The following is a 17,571-nucleotide window of genomic DNA, read 5'->3' as shown; positions in this document are numbered from 1 at the left end:
TTCTCCTGCCTCAGCCTGGCGAGCAGCTGGGACTACAGGCACCCACCACAATGCCCGGCTATTTTTTTGTTGCAGTTTGGCCGGGGCTGGGTTTGAACCCGCCACCCTCGGCATATGGGGCCGGCGCCCTACTCACTGAGCCACAGGCGCTGCCCAATTAGTATTTCTTTTAATGGATGAATTACTTTTTCTCTGGAACTAGTATTTCAATATCACCAGCCAACACCTTCTAAGGTGATGCCTTCCCCTCCTGAATACCCCAAGCTCCCAAACACACAGAGGTGAATCATTGCGCTGTCAGATTGCCACGTGGCTGCTGCTACTGCTGCTGTGTGTTTATTTTTTAATCATAAAGCTTTTGTTAAAGAAGAATCTGTAAAGTTCTTAAGTAGCTTCTGTTCACTTGGCTAGTGTCCAAATATCCACTTAGGTGCCACAGCATTGATTTCTCACTAAGCAAATCAATAATGCATTTCAGCATGGAGCTAAGGCTTGTGACTGACCTGTCAACCAATCAGCTTCCAGAGAGAAGGGTCCCCTCTCACTCTGGACTGCCAGACCCAGGTCCCACCACCACTGCTGCCACTACCCTCGCACCCCTGCACGCACACACACCCCGCCCCATATTCCAGGTTGCAGCAGGGGCAGGAAAGGTTAGATAGAAAATGCTGGGCTGAAGAACCAGCCAAACAAGATGTCAGCAAGTTCAGAAATATGGGCCTGAGGCATGGCAGAGGGAAAGAGACAAATGGAGCCAGGAGACCTATGTGTCAGGGCCACCAGCCAGCTGCAACACCCAATGTGATGAGCTGAACTGTGCCCCCCCCACCACCAACAAGAAAAACTCACATGTTGAAGCCCTACCTCCGGGGCCTCAGAATGAGACCCTATTTAGAGAGACAGGGTCTTTACGGAGACAATTAAGTTAAAGTGAGGTCATTAGCATGAGTCCCAATCCATATCACTGGTGTCCTTATGATAAGGAGAATCTGGACAGGGACACACAGTGGGGAGATGATGTGAAGAATCAGCAGGGAGACGCCATCTACAAACCCCATGGAGAGGCGTGGGACACATCGATCACAGCCCTCAGGAGAAACTGGCCCTGATGCCACTTTGCTCTCAGGGTCTCAGCCTCCGAGACTGTGAGAAAGTGTATATCTGTAAGCCACCAGTCTGTGGCACTCGGTAATGGCAGCCCTAGGAAACGAATACACCCAGCAAGTCGATCATTGTCCAGAGTCTCCACGTCCCCAACTGCAAAATGGGGCCACCTGGCCTGCCCACCTCATGTGTTTTCCCTGGGAATCAAATGAGACTCGATGGGAGACCTTGGTAAAATGTGAAGAATTCTACAGATGACACTTCCAAGTTCACTCTCAAAGCCGGGTTTTAGGGTCCTGCTGGGCAGTAAAGCAGATAAAGTCATGGAACCGGGGACTGACACTGTGGAGTGTCAGTTGGAGGAGCTGGAATGGAGCCTTTGCTCTCTCTTGCTAACCCCCAGGGAAGGGAGGGAGCATCCCTCCTCCACAGTTCAGTTGACGTGGGAGAAACAGAACTTGCGTGGGAGAAGGAAAAGGGAACAGAACAGAAACCAGAGAGCTCTAAGAAATTAAAAGAAATAAAGGCCACATTTAAGTTCCTGGAAGTTTTCTGGATAAAACAATACCTTTTCTTGGTATGGTACTCTGCGTCACTTACTTGAGGTCAAGAATGCCTTTGAGAGTCTGATGAAAGCTACACATGCTCTCATCAGAAAAAACATAACCCGTAAAACATCACATGTAACAACACACAAGACGTCATATAACAGCGTTGTCCAGCAAAACTTCCTACAAGGAGGAAAATGTTCTGTATCTACACTGTCCGATATCATAGCCACTATCCTCCTGTGGTTACTGAGCATTTGAAATGTGGTTCAGTGATTGAGGGATTCAATTTTTAAGATTTTTTTACTATAGGCTGCACACAGGGGCTCACACTTGTAATCCTAGCAATCTGAGAAGGTGAGGTGGGAGAATTGCTTGAAGTCACGAGTTCGAGACCAGCCTGAGCAAGAGTGAGGCCCCGGCTCTACTAAAAATAGAAAATCAGCTGGGTGTTGTGGCAGGTGCCTGTAGTCCCCGGTACTCAGGTGGCCGAGGCAGGAAGATTGCTTGAGTGAGCCCAGGAGTTTGAGGTCATGGGACTGAGGCCATGGCACTGTAGCCCAGGTGACAGAGTGACAGACTCTGTCTCAAAAAAAAAAAAAAATTATTGTAATTAATTTTAAATATCCAGCTGTAGTTAGGGGCTTCTGTATTGAACAGCACAGTAACAGACTATTCCAGGGGACTCACAGGTCCCTGCAGCTCTCGCATGAAATACCCCTGTCATTGGACCCCGGGTTAAGAACTACTTGTGATAATTACAGTGGCCTCATAATAAGTATCTTTTTTGAGCTTACCAGGTACATGTAGCATTCCATTTAATCTATTGACAACCCTCTGAGAGGGCTAGCATGATCATCCCCACTTTATGTGTGAGGTTACCGAGGCACTGAGAGGCCCCCCACCTTGCCCGAAGTCTCATGTCTAAGCCACGGTGAAGGATTTGGGTCTGAACTCAAGCTCCTCACTGACTCCCTAAAACCTGCTCTGAGGATTTTACAAGCTGAGGCCCAAGGTCCCTCCTGAGGTCTTGACAGAAACTATTTCTAGTCATCAAAGAACTTTAACTCACACTTGTACCCATCTTTAAAGTGACAAGCAGAAGCTTCTCTTCTTAAAGCCTCCACAAGGTCTGTACTAAGGCCATCTAGCCCTTGATAATAAAAATTTCTTCCATTAAGGTTCATCTTTGACCTTCCCTGTGGCAGGAGATGGTTTCCCATTCCTCATTCATCTTGTATGATTCCCAAGGCCAAAGAGGGCGTGGAGCTGATGAAGTAGTCAGGTTTTTCCTTGCCAGATTCCAGCTGCCATAGACAGCCTTCCAAATAAAGAACCTGGAAACTTCGTGCTGAGAATAAACCTTCTCTGCCTTCCTGATAAAGAAAGTTCCTGCTTTAAGCCAAGAAACACCAAAACACAACAATGCCCACAGAGCACGGGACCCACAGGAGTCCATACCCCACAGGTGATCCTTCACATGGACTTGAGGTTTTTATGGTAACCAGGCCACATGGAACAAGAAAAAAATAAGAATTTAATAAAACTTTCGTCTGCACTTTGTATCTCTGCTTACTTCTAACTTCTAGAAACCTGAGCCAGGTATCTTTAGATTTTTCTTGATCTGCTTGGAATTCTACTTTTGCCAATTCTTTACCCCCAAAACATCTTCAAGGCCCAGCCCAGATGCCGTACATCTTCAGGAACACTTCTAACCCCTGTGCCTCCATCATCTCAGAATATGTTGCTCACAGATCTACATAATACTTTTTCCACACCGCCTCGAACTGCTTCTTGAATATGGGTTACATATCATCTTCAGCATTAAATTTCTAACAGATGCTCAACAAGTAGACATTCAGTAGCCCAGTGATTCTCAAACCTGCTAAAACTCAGATTGCTGCATTCCTGGTTCAGCAGGTCCTGAGCGAAGCCTTAGAATTTGAATTTCTACTCATTTCAAGTGATGCTGTTGCCGCTGGCCCGGGACTGCCCTTGGAGAATTGCTGCACGAGATGTTTGTGGAATGAATACAAGATTGAATGGATAAAGATTTCTCTGAAAAATCCTATCCCCAAGGGCTCAAAAAAATGAGCTTTAAAAAGATCAAGATCCAAGATAAGACATTACCAACACTTACTTCGAGATAAGAAGCAAAAATAGCAGCAGCAGAAAAAATAATGGCAAAAAAGATCAGGGAGCCAGATGAAGGAGAACGAAAACTATCAGAGAAATTTTAGGGTCACCATCTGGTTTCCTGATAACTACTTAATGATCAGATCAGAAATTAAAAATAGGTTCATTTTTCTCAATCAACCATATATTTTAAAATATTCTGGGGAAACACTTTAACTTATTAAGTCCGAGACTAGAAATTTTTCATTAGAAAATAATCAGAAACAGTACACAAGGAGGCTCACTAAAGCCCTGTTTATCATAACCAGAAATTTGGAACAACTCAAATGTTTGGCAAAGGCAATTAGACTCAATAAATTATGGTATGTCCATAAATGGAATACTATAAAGACTTTTCAAATGTCTTTACAGGGGAATATTTATTGACACAGGAAGAGATTCATGATATAATAAATGGAAAAAAAAACAAGCTAAAAAATGGTATAAACAGTATGATCCAACATCAAATAAAAACCACATATAGATATAGAAAAGTAGACAAAAATATAGATATGGATGAGAGCTATTTATTAAGTTGGAAGGTAGAACACAAATTTTTTTAATTTTAACATTTCTATTGCAATCACTTCTGTCATAAACACATACTGCTGTGTAATTTCTTTATGGGATCTTTTTAAAAAATGATAGTCTGTGGGAGGTTTATACTTTCCATTTCTTCCCATGAAGACCAAAGGGTTGAATTGAAGCCTGGACATTTTTATAAGCTTTCCCCCACCCTGCCCTTTTACAAACACCAACCCAGTTTGGATTCCGATTTGCAAAGCATCTGCTGTACTAACCCTCTTTCCTGGCGTTGTCTGGACCTGCTCAGAGTTAATTCCTAACTGCAAGAACCTAGCTTTGAGTGACTCTTCATACCACTATCAAAGCAACTGGCTTTGGGGAGTGACATTTACAATGTGTCCACTGTGATTTGGTCACCGGGCAAACAGTCATTTTTCAGAAACCATGGCTGTCTCACAGACTGCCTTTCAATAAGATGGGTTGCTTAGCAACTGCCAAGGAATTGGGAAGACAGAATAAGCATCCGCCGGAGATATTTTATGACCCAAATGAGCTGCACTCATGTGCCTGGTTGCGTTCAAGGTAACCAAATAAGAGATAACGGCCGCCTATTTCTATCATGGAGAAAAATACTTGGCTCCTCTCCAGAAAGGCAATTACTTAAAAGTCTTGGCCGGCCCCATGGTATGAGAAATGGTAACTGATACAGGGGTGGGAAAAAAAAAAAATCACTGACCTTCATAAATACTGATGATATGAGGATGGCTGAGGGATGACATGATCTCAATCTCTCGTCTGATGTGAACCATGTCTTGTTCATCCTTAATTTTGTCCTTACGAATGGATTTTATAGCAACCTATAAAGTCAGGAAATGAAATGTTACTCAGAGAACTAAACAGATGCAAATCAGCCATTGGAGGAGTTTGGAAAATAAATACAGATGTTACTTGTTGGCAGAACCGACAATAACCAAAACAAAAGCTTCGAAATACCCCCTGTCATGTCTTTCATTTATAGCAGAAACACCCTTCTCTCAGCAACAGAAAACATCAGGTTTTAACAGTCTGGGGCTGGGGAGGGTGGATTTTTTTTTTTCTTCCATAAAGCAAAGGCTGCAAAACATGGCCAGATTCATTGATGCTAGGAATTCTGATCCTTTGGAAAAGGAAAAAGAGGCTCTTTCAGTTTAGAGGGTATTGATTAAACATGGGCAGGTGGAATCGGTACCGCTCAGCTCCACTGCACGCTGCCGCGGTGGTGGCAGAAAGAAAAAAAAATAGAAAACATTATTTTGTGGCCAATCTCAAGGCCAGCCCTGCCTCAAACCTTAGCTTTTAAGATTCCAGCCTCTGCAGTGTTTATACAGATTGCTCAGAAGTCAAATCCTCCTGTCATCCTTCCTCTTGCCTGAGGCACCTTGAACAGCACATGGTGTGACAAAAAGGCTCTTCTAGAGACAGATCAGGGTAAAACAAAGGGAGTGACAGCCAGTCTCCCTGCCAGGCCCAGGCAGTTCCAAATATTCAGTGCCAGTGCAGCCAACGCACAGAGCGATTACTCAAAGAAACACATAGAGCAACAGGCATTAAATGACAATGGAAATCTAATAAAGGAAACTTGTATTTGCCAGCAGATACATCTCTGCTCATAAACAAGTTCGTTGGTAATTTAATTACCTTGGGTCTGGGGGGGCAAGAAAAAAACACTTAAGGGAGGGGGACCTACAGGTAACTAGGAAGCCCACTAACTGATCTGCTGGCTTCAGAAAGGCTGCTTAGCTCTCCACCAAACTGCTCCTCTTGTAACCTCAACTGTCACCTGTGCCACCGTTTCCTACAGGAAAGGCAGCTAATCCACCCTTCTGCATCATGAAGGCACAGTTACCTGGAGGAAAAAGCTGTCATTGTGATCAGAACCCTCGGCCACCCTTTGACTGGCACAGGGTCAACCACAGCCTCACAGGCCCATATTCAAAGATCCCTTCGGGAGCCTGTGCAACTTCTCTAGGCGCTATGAGTGGAAACATTTCTAAAATACCACCAGCCTATCTATGACCCAGTGAGAATCGGGAAGCTGCTGCAACTGGCATGCTGGCCACCCCCCCCAAGACAGGTTAACACAGCTCCCTGTATTTCTCCTCTGCAGTCCTTTCCCCAGTTGTGAGTAAATCAGTATTTGTGTCTTTACTGGACTCTACACCGGTGAGGCTCTTATTGGCCACTTATCTCCAGGCCTCAACACCTTTGCTTGGCATGTGGGAGACCTGAGAAAGCAGCATGGCCAGGGAGGCAGGGAGAGAGAGGAAAGAAGGGGCTGCGCGCGGTGGCTCACGCCTATAATCCCAGCACCTGGGAGGCCCAGGCGGGTGGATTGCCTGAGCCCGTGGGTTTGAGACCAGCCTGAGCTAAAGTGAGACCTTGTCTCTAAAAACAGCCAGTAAAGTAAAAAAAAGAAAGGGAAGGAAGGAAGGAGGAATGGGTGAAGGAGGGGTTGATGTTATTAGGCGATGGGAGCTCAGACCAGAGAAATGGTAGTGAAATGACAGCAGAAAGAGAGGGACTGCCTCAGTTAAATACTACTGCTAAAACAGGCATGATAAATAGGACGATTACGGATTCCTATAACATGAATCTACATGAGCAATCAAGGAACGCAGAAGGCAGATGTGAAAGACAGAAGGCCCTGCTGTAACCCACGGGCAGGCGCCACCTCCCTTCCACCACGGGTGCGCCCATGTCTGGGCAGAAGGAGCTGTGCAGAGATGAATGCGCCTCCAGCTTAAAGGCCCCCTTTGACCACGGTGCCAGGCTCAGCACTACCCCAGGCGCTCGCGACAGCCCCATTCAGTATGTAGCAAAAAAGCCTCCCTTCACTTACGTCAAATGTAAAGATATGACTGGAAGGCTTTATTTTATCCAAGTAAGGCTTGCAACCCCAGGAGCTTGTTCTTGGAGGAAGCAGACAGGGAGCACACGCAGGCTGCGGAGAATGTGGGAGGCTCTGGACCGACTCCTACATTCCTCCATAAGTTAGAGATGGGTCCAGGGTAGAAACCACCCCTCTGATTATGCAGCAAGCTGAACTTGGCCTCGCGGAGACCCTATTGTCAAATTACAATGGGAACAAATTCTTTCACCAGTCAGGGTCAGGGAAGGTACAACAATAAGCCGCCTAACAGCCCAGCAGGCCGATGGTCCCACGGTCCACTCGCCAGGAGGATGCTTCCAGCAGGGTACGAAAAGGGAAGCGCCCACATTCTCACAACACCCCACTCAGCACTGAGGAAACTAAAGGGGTTTCTTAAATGTTAATGACCATGGTGGCTATCCCTCCACAAAAGCCGCCCTCTTCCTACAATGAATCTTCCGCTGAAAATGTAAGAGAGGGCTCATTCTGTCCCGGTTTCAAAGGGGCCGCGAGGGCTCAGAAGGAGACAAATGCTAGCGATCCCTCTGAGCTGCTCACTTGCCAAAGGCAGCGGGAAGAAGACATTCAGCTCCACTCCCAAGCAGAGGACAGCCAGCCCAAGGTCAGACAGCCGGTTAACGGCAAACCAAGAAAACAACAACAATAATAATAGCCAGCATTCACCAGCCACTTACAATACGGTGCAGACAGCACACAACGTGGCCTTACCACACGGATCTCTGCGTCCTTCTCATCATCCAAGCTGACCCTCTCGCTGACCCACTCTCACGGCCACCACTCTTCCCCTTTTTATCTTTTTTTTCAACCAATTGAAATTATCTTTCTTCTTTGTCCGTTTGCTGCATACTCGACCTATGTTCATAGGACCCAGAGAGCTAGGAATGGTTGTTACACTTTTCAAGGGCTATTAAGAAATAGGAAGGAAATCTGTAAACGCAGCTCCTGTAAGATTGTCTGCTTCACAAAGCTGAAGGATCAACTGGACCAGTGCGCAAACAGTCTAGCATCATGGTTAGGAACCTGGCTTTGAGTCCTGGCTAAAACCACTCTCTAGCCATGTGACCTTAGGCAGGTCCTTCATTTATCAAGTAGAGCAATAAAAGTACCTGCCTAAATGCATGTCTAGTGCTTAAGGATATGCCTGGGCTGGGGTAGCTGCTCAGTAAATGTCAGCCAATTTTAACCCAGAGTAAGTCTCCCGTAAGTCAAACATTCTTTTCTTCCTTTCTTCCTAGGAGCAAATTTGAATTCCTCCTGGTTCCTCAAGGGACACGGTGAGTGGAAGTCTTGGGAAAAGAGACCACTCTTTCCCAAACTATGTAAGGAACAAAAGAAGCTCCATCCTGGATCTTTAAATTATAACCTCATCTGAAACATCAGAAAGCTCAGAACAGGTGAGCCATGATTAGCATCACAGTGCCTGAGTCCAAAACAAGGCAGGGGGATAAATACCCTGACCCCATAACCATCTTCCCCTATCTCCTTCTTAGGTGTGCCCAGGAAGCTAAACAGAGGAATAAAATGTTCCAATTTGGGGCCAGGCGCAGTGGCTCATGCCTGTAATCCTAGCACTCTGGGAGGCTGAGGAAGGTGGATTGCTTGAACTCAGAGGAGTTTGAAACCAGCCTGAGCAAGAGCAAGATATCTCTACCAAAAACAGAAAAACTAGCCGGGTATTGTGGTGGGTACCTGTAGTCCCAACTACTTGGGAGGCTGAGGCAAGAGGATCCCTTAAGCCTAAGAATTTGAGGCTGCCATGAGCTATGATGCCACGGCACTCCACCAGGGCAACAGAGTGAGATTCTGTCTCAAAAAAATAATAAATAATCAATTTAAAAAATGTTCATAGTTGTAATCAAAAGTCTGCCTCAATATAACGACCTCAGGCTACATGAATTCTGACTGCTCGTTTACTTACTCTTTTGGCCCATCTACTATGTTCCAGGCTGCGAGAGGGAGCTGGCATGATTCCGCCCCTGGCCTCGAGGTGGGAGGCAGGGTGGGGAAGGTACCAGCACTGCGCAAAAATCATACCAGTAATTACATAATTACCCTCGTGGCCAGGGGTTACCAAAGAAATGTGCGGACATGCCTGGCACTAGGGAGGAAACGACCTCTCCAGTTTTCCTCAATTCTCACATCTACAAAGAAAAACAGAGGTAAGGAAAGGGCCCAGCAGGAAGAGATTACCAAATGTCTGAATTCACACACTCTCCACCCCCCAAAACCCAATTTCTTCCTGTCCAAGTGGGAGAACACAGCAGAGCAGGGCACTCAGGTGTCTGAGCATAACACACAACACAACCTCTTTCATAAACGTCCCAAGTCTAGACGGCACCGTGCGCCTTATAAAACAGTCTGCTTTTAAATTAAGGCCACCTTATAGTTTAATGTTTAAACCTCGTGCAGTGGCGGGTTGGGTGGAGGTCCTGCGAGTTCTGCCCTGCGGGGGCTGCCTGTTTAAGAGGTAACCTCAGCCCAGCCAATTCCCACCTCTTGTTAAAAGGAATAGGCCCAGCCTCCTCTTTGGGGTTGGTGGTTTTTCCTTTTGTAAATAATCACCAAAAGCCACCTGCTCTGTAGCTTGTAGGACGTCCTCTTTCCCGGTGGCTGCTAGGAATGTTGAGGGCATGTCACCAGGCAGCAGGGTGAGGGGGACACCGAGTGAGAGGGTGAAAGCTCAGACTTTACTGGCTGGGTGACCCCAGGCAAGCCCAAACCTTACAGGTCTTGGTTTCCTCATCTGTAAAATGGGGTTAGCAACTTCTTGAGTCATTGTAAGGAGTGGAATGGCGTGGTAATGTGCCTAGCAATCTGCACAGTGGGGTAGGCAAGAGGAGGTTAAAACTAACCCCCAGGCAGCCATGCAGGGAGGGACTGTGGAGGGGACACCTGTGCAGAGCAGAACCTGCTTTGAGGTGCGTGGCAGAGTCTGAGCAGGTCCTATGTATTTGAGGCTCTCACCAACAGAATCTCTGCCCTCTTCCCTTCCTGGCTATTTCCCCTGAATGCTTGTTCTCTGACCTATTCAGCCTGCAGACAGTATTCTAGAACAATGTCTCTCAAACGGTAGTCACCGGGCATCATGTTAAAATGTAGATTCTGAATCCACAGGTCTGGAGTGGGGCCTGGGATTCTGCATTTCTAGCAAGCTGATGCCAGCAATGCTCGTCCAGGGACACACTTTAGCCAGGACTCAGTGCTTTTTCTTTGGCCCTAACATCTCAACCTTTTTAACCCAGTGGCAACATTCCCAATGATAACAACAACATTGCTTATGTGTTAAATATGTACCAGTGAACCTTACCTCATTTACCTACCTACCTCATTTATCGCATCCTACCTACAACCCCATTTTACAGATGAGAAAATTGGGCCCAGGAAAACACTAAATACTGCCCACAGTCACACAGCTTATTAAAAAATGGAGCCAAAACTTGATCCCAAACAGGCTGAGCCCAGTGGCTACCGATTCCCAAGGCTGTGGATAAGTCCAGGAGGGACACCAAACATCACAGGTCACATAAGTCACTTGGAGGATCCCCAAAGATGGACCTCCTCTAAGCAGATGAAGTTTTACAAGATCATATGGAAGTTTTCACCCAGAAAGTGCAACTGGGGGTGCTGAGCAGCAGGGAGAAGAAACACAGTTATAAACATGGCATTAGCATCACTTAGTGAGGACAAAGCTGCACCCTAATCCCAGCAACAGGAGCTGGCAACGTCCCTGCCATTCACAAGCTGTGATCTCACACACCACGTTCCACAGGAGCCGCAGGGCATAGAGTCAGAGGCAGCTCGGGGCTCTGTTCTTACAGAGGGGCCCAGAGGCTCCTGCAGCAGACACAGACAGCCAAGGCGAGCTTGCAGCCAGCGTCCTGCTCTGGTCTGGGAGATGGTACAAAGCATGGCTCCACCAGGGCCATCCTGGCCCAGTGCTCCCAGGATCACCAAGTAGCTTTTACTCAGAAAGGCTCTGCCAACGACACCGCCCCGATGCCAGCAGGGAGGCCATCTTGCCACCAAAGCCCCTGACTAATTAAACGACCCTCAGCTCTTTGTGGACAGACCTGGCCAACACAGGATAACATCCCAACAAGTTGCCAAGATGCAAGAGATCCTTGAGGGACCCAAGCCAGCTCTGCCTCGGGGCCCATGGGCCTGTCTTCCTTTTCTTGTTGGCCTGTTGATTCATGTCGTTATCATGTTTGTTCAGACAGAAGCAGGTTGGAAGCCAAGTGCTGTATTAGCGAGCTCTGAGGGGAGGCACAGATGCCAGGAACCGCGGCAGGTGTGAGTAGGAGCTTTTCCTTCAAAGAATGGCATCCCCCACTTGCCACCACCAGCCCTTTCATCTTGTAAGAGGTTCTGAAAATATAATCCTCTGTAACTCAATTCCCAATCCTCTATTTCCCAAAACTCTCCATAAAAGTGATGACAATTCTTCCAATGATACTGATTTCTCTTCTGCCATGAGAAATGTATTCTATTTCCAGGATTTAAACAGCAAAACAGATTTGTACTTGATCAGGCCAGGGCCTGCTCAGAAGGACCTCAGAGACGGCTGGGACATTTCCATCTGCAGGGATTGTCATTCCTTGCTCTTTGGTACCTGCTCCCACCCCCGAACCCCCTTCAAGAACTAAGCTAAGAATGTCATTATTGTGAGTGGTGAGGCCGCAAGGGAAGTGGGATTAGTGACTAAGAAATCGAGGCCAGATTTACACTCTGCATGGTGTTAGGGGTTGCAAACACAAGTGGCTGTAACTGACTGGGCAAGAACCAAAGGAGCCGCCAACAGTAGGTCAGTGGACAGTCTGTGCTGGGTGGCCATGGCAGAAGTGAGCCCCAAACCAGGCCGAGAAGGACAGTCAGAGTCTGAGCAACTTCTGTTAAGGAGTGGCCAGTAGGTCACCTGCTTCAGATCCCCTGGTTGGGTGTTGAGAGGAGGAAGAAACTGTTAAAATGCAGATTCCTGGGCCCACCTTACACCTAGTGAGCTGAGGTGGTAAGAGGTTGGGAGGACCTGGTATCTTTATAACCGCCCAGGTGATCCTGCTTGAGATTTGAGAATGGTCATCTTAAAGCAGATCAAATATGGCCCTGACAGCATTATTCTGTAACTTAAATATGACACAGTCATATTAAATACATACCAGACGACCGATGAAAATTAATGAACTGCCCATCTATATACAAGGGAATTAAAAACACGCTTCCTTGAGGTAGCTTGGTGACCTGAATTAAATTGACTCCTGGCAAATGGAAAGTTTGCTCCCAAAGGATATCTTCCCAGTCCTAGCCCGAGGCGAGACTGCAGATGATGTAAGGCCACTGAAGCTGGCTGTGGATGGGTGACTTCACAGTCTGCACATGACCCGGGGCATGAAAAGGCCTCTGGTAACAAAGAGATGCTAACACAGGCAATAGCAAATTCAAAGAAAGGCTGAAAATGCAAAGCTGGTTAGCTGAGACTGGAGTTGCCAAGCAGCTGTTCATTTTTGGACTTTCATGTTTCCAAAAGCCAAATGCAACACGAAATCAGAATTCTAAAGTGCAACTGTTTTTTCTTCCGTGTTAGAATTGTCCTGGAAAGGGAGAGAAAGGGATGGGCCCCAGGGCTGAGGTTACGTGTAAGTTGGACAGTATCAACTGGTAGCATCTGATCACTCTAACACTGTCTATAACACAACTTGGATAAGCTTAAAGTTGTGCAACTTTTATGTATCAACCTTCAAACTCTGCAGAGCCTGAGCCAGAACTGCTAAGAAACCCAGCATCAGAGCCTTGGCTTGTCACCAGTCACTGCAACTTGGCACCTCCCACAAACAAAAAGTACTCAGGTGGTCATGCCACAGACTCAGCTTCCTCGTCTGCAGACGAGGATGAGATAGTACCAACCCTGCAAGGTGAACGCGGGAAGACATCAGACCGGGGCAGAATCATAAGAAGCACCATTATCATCAGTGGATGCTGCTGCTGTAAGGACCTTAGATTATCCTATTCCAACTGTCTCGTGTTATAGATGAGGCAACTGAGTCCCAAGGAAGTTCAAGTACAGGCCTAAGTTCACCAAGTTAGCAGCAGCAATGAAATGACAAGAGTCCTGAGTCCCACCGTGTGAGGAATCACCGCCCCGAGCAAAGAGGCCTAACCTAATACCAAGCACAGCTAGCAGCAAGGTTGAAACTGCCAGAGAGAAGGTTCAACATTTATATAAGGAAGCAGGCTACAGCCCCAGCAAAGTCCCCAGAACTGATGCATTATTAATAAAACAAGATGGTGAGTGACAGATACTGGCAAATTATGACTTGTTTCACAGCCTGGTGCCTTACGCTGTTACCTTCACCTAACACCGGGGACTATCCTCACATCACTATCCTAGGGACGCTGTTTTCCAAACCAACTCAAGGCAAACCTTGCTCTAATTTCTGAAGGCTGCTTTCATATCATCCATGTATAAATGTGCTTATATATAAAGGTGCTTAGACATGTGTGATCTCCCATTATAATATTCCATATGTCTTAATTCATTGCAAATATTGCTTTTATATATTAACATCAGGGCTCTACTGGATCAGTAACCTCAGGAACAATGAGCCAGGAATGGACACAAAGCCCTAAGAAGTAAAATTAGTTTCCCAAAAGGGAGAAGAAATTAGTCAATCGAATTTAGTTGGTCCAGGTGAGCAGAACAAAGAAAAAAAAGTTTTGATAATAGCTTCTTAAGATGGCAAAATATAACACAAACAAAAAAAAAGAGGCATGGTTATGAGTTTCATTTCATATTTTAATCATGGGTGATTTTACAGATAAGTCAAAGAGAAGAGTCTTCAGAAGTTATTTTTATCCTGACAGAATCTCTTTTATTCAGAAAACTGATTTATAGCAATTAGGGTGTGCCCAGACTTATCAGATCAGAGGGAACAATGGTGCAGGCTGCAGCCTGTCTCCCTCAGCCTCTGGGGAGCACACAGGAGCCTCTGAGACCTCATTCATCATCTCCTCGCAAGCATCCTTTTCCTTCCAAGGGATGCGCTCATTGTCCATTATTCAGAGTTAATAGGCCAGTCCCTGCTCCACAGCCTATTGCAAAATCCATCTGCAGGCTTGTCAGCTCCCTAATTAGTGATCCACAGACCTGCCGGGATGTGGGGTGCTCAGGATGTAGGATGCTCGTTGCACAGCACCTCCAGCTACAAATGAGAAGCCCCAGACAATGACAGCCAGATCTCCAAGGAGCGCGCTCAGTCCCATTTGGGCACTTCCTGCAGCCCCGTCGTATGGTGGGCTTATCCAGTACTCAGCACTCAGTCCCTACCCTCGAGGAGATGGGGGACAGGGATCTGTGGTCATCACAGGGACATAAGGAGCAACCTGGGTGGGGGAGTGCACCCAAGGCTCTGGACTTTTGCCCTTGCCATTTTCTCTGCCGGGACCCCTCCACACCCTGACTGTCTTCTGCAACTAACTTTTTCCGGTGACCAACCCCTCCAAATCCATCTGCTGCAGACACACCCTGACCCCCGCACTGAGCCCCCCTAATGCACAGACAGTCCCCTCTGCTAACCTCGCTCCCCATGACTTGCAAGCTTCACATGCACACAGACCATTTCTGTTTTACTCACTACGGCATCTCCGGTGCTGAGCAGCTGCCTCGGCTACAACACATACAGAGAAAAAAAAAGCTGTTACTGGAGTGAACCCTGTGTATTTAAAAAGACCCTTAACAAACATAAAGCCATAGGGGGGCGTCTGATGGTTCCACCCAACCTACACCTCAGCCACCTGCCGTGGAGTCTTCATTTACTTGCTCGTCTTCCAAGCTTTGAATCCCCTTTTGTCCCCAAAATCACTGAGTCTGAACTTCCCATCTTTCAACTAGAGATAAAAGCAGTGCCCACTCCACTGGGATCAGGGGAAGACCCACAATAACAGCTAACAGTCTTCATAGCAATCACCAGTTATCAAGTCCTGACTATGCGCCAGGCACTGGGTACCTTTCTATTAAACCTCTCAACCTCTCACTCATTAAATTCTTGCAAAAACCTTATAACTCCTTTTTTTTGCAATGAACACAAACTGAGTCTGTGGGAGGTTAAGGAACATGCCCGAGAGCACACAACTAATAAATAGGACAGCTGGGGCTTGATAACCCAAAACCATGCTCTTAAGCTCTGCACACACTGACAAGGGGAGCAGCATGGTGTCTGGCACAGAGTGGGAGTTGATAAATAAGAATTGAATTAGAATATCTGGACACAATGGCCAACCCTAGGCTGTACTGCCTTGTCCCCACAACAAGTTTTTTAAGTCCCTATTTAAGCTACTTTCATCTTCAGAAGAGTATCTCTCTATGTTCCTTTCTGCTCCCTCTGGGGTCAGCTAAGGCAGTTAGGCAAAGGCAGAATTGGACTGGAGGGTCTGGGAGGCAAGTCCCCAAAATGATGTGATAATGAGTCAATTCCCCAGCAAGCAATTTTGGAAAATCTGCTCTGGATGAGGCATTGATACTGTCCTATCAAATGTGACCTAGACCTGCCCGTCTAGCTGTCTCCAATCTAACTGGAGAAGGCGGTGGACACAGGGGCTCCTTGCCCGGCACCCATTCACCCTTCTCCTCTGAGGAGCACCCTAACTTCCCTCTAAGGACCACCTCCTGCCCCACTGGACATAGTTTGAAAGTGACTATCAGTCAAAAATCTTCACACACACCCCATGCCAACAGGAGGGCACATGACTCTGAAGCTGGCCCAGAAGATGCTCTTTCTAAGACCTGATGACCCGCCCAGCAAGTGTCCTTCTGTGAGATGCAGGCAAACCAGTGTTCACGTGCAGAGCTGGGGCCACCAGAGAAGTCCTTCCACATGTCACTTCCCACTGCCACCCCTGCATCTTACACTCCTAAGCAAGAATCAGTTCAAGCTAGAACGAGGTCTCACTTGTCTCAGCTATTTTCCCATAGTCCCCCCCCCTCCGGAAAAAAAGAGCCAGGGCAACGAGGTCTCACTTGGCTCAGCTATTTTCCCATAGTCCCCCCCCCAAAAAAAAGAGCCAGGGCAGTGTGTCTGTTGTCCCCTTCTCACACCACAGGCCTTACACTTAACCACCGCCTATGACTATTTCACTTGTCTAGTACATGAAGCAGCGCTAGTCAAAAAGCCATCTTCAGGACCCACTCAGGTACTAACTTTTACAGTAACTTCTCTAACACAAGAATGCTGTATTAAATTATGGTGGGATTTTGCCTCTCTTGTGTGGGTAGGGATCCGGTAAAGATTGCTTTGACCCACTCTGCACAGAGGTGCAGGAAGTCCAATCATATTCTCTGCCAAATAATGTTCACACCTAGAAAATATTTACCAGTCACTGTCCATCTATCTCAAACCCAGTAAACATACAGCCTAACTAAAGGGAGGGTCATTCATGGCATTAGAGTAGACTGTCGCTAAATACATATTTGTTGAGTTAAATTGAATCAAAAACTCTGAATATCATGCCTTCATTTTTATAATAATTGTTCCTTTCTTACCTGTGCACCCACTACCACCAACCTGCCCCAGTTGATGAACTCAGACAAACTTCCCAGATTCCAGCCTGGTCCATGTTGCTTCTGTACTTGTAGGTAAGACCACAGCCCATGGAGGCAAGGGTATGTTGTATAAACGACCTCTCACTTAGAAGTAAACAATGCCACCTCACTTTATTTCTCCCACCACCCCATGAAACACACTAGTTATTTTGCTGGAGAGGAAAAGTGCATCTGAGAAAAGAAACTCCCCAAGTGCCCTTAGGCCCTAAGAACCACACCCAAGTTTCCATCCAGGTACTTGGGTTCTGTGGTCAATGCTGCTTCCGCTGGGCCACACCTGTTTCCACATTTTGTCAAATCTATGGAACCACACTGTAAAGAAGAAACATTCTTAGCCCTGGCATTGTGACGCTTCCTTTCTCTGGAGTTTAAGCCTAGGGGAAAAAATAACTCAGATATTGGATTGTTCAAATGTTGTGGAAGGTCTGGTTGGGAAACTAATCAGAACAATTTGGGTATGCGGCTAAACAAGGACACTCCTTCCTGGATCAAGCATTGCCTGGATGGCAATACTTCATAAGAACCATTCCCTTACAACAAAACTGTCTGATCCAGCAACCACAGGCCAGAAACATCCAGCGGAACCCCGCCAAGCTGCTTTCTGATGTATTGTACACACAAATACCAATATTCCCCAGATGTTCTCCATGTAAAACATTTGGTCTCGGACATAACTCTTCTTTCCCCAAAACTCTTAC

The 17,571-nt window shown here is 46.6% G+C and overlaps 1 protein-coding gene across 3 annotated transcripts in view; it reads right to left on the bottom strand.

Moving 5' to 3' along the window:
• NUAK1 (NUAK family kinase 1) overlaps nucleotides 1-17,571 on the bottom strand; it is a 73,918-nt gene that overhangs the window by 36,383 nt on the left and 19,964 nt on the right. For 2 of the 3 annotated variants that reach the window (XM_053585112.1, XM_053585113.1), the window contains exon 2: nucleotides 5,089-5,209. The exons of the other annotated variant lie outside the window; for it this stretch is intronic. In XM_053585112.1, coding sequence (XP_053441087.1) covers nucleotides 5,089-5,209 — 121 coding nt within the window. The remainder of the gene's footprint in view (nucleotides 1-5,088; nucleotides 5,210-17,571) is intronic. 3 annotated transcript variants of the gene reach the window in all.

The sequence above is a fragment of the Nycticebus coucang genome, chromosome 3, assembly GCF_027406575.1.
Source record: "Nycticebus coucang isolate mNycCou1 chromosome 3, mNycCou1.pri, whole genome shotgun sequence".
Classification (NCBI taxonomy): domain Eukaryota; kingdom Metazoa; phylum Chordata; class Mammalia; order Primates; family Lorisidae; genus Nycticebus; species Nycticebus coucang.
Note: the sequence above shows the minus strand (reverse complement) of the source record. Positions and strands in the feature narration are given on the sequence as shown.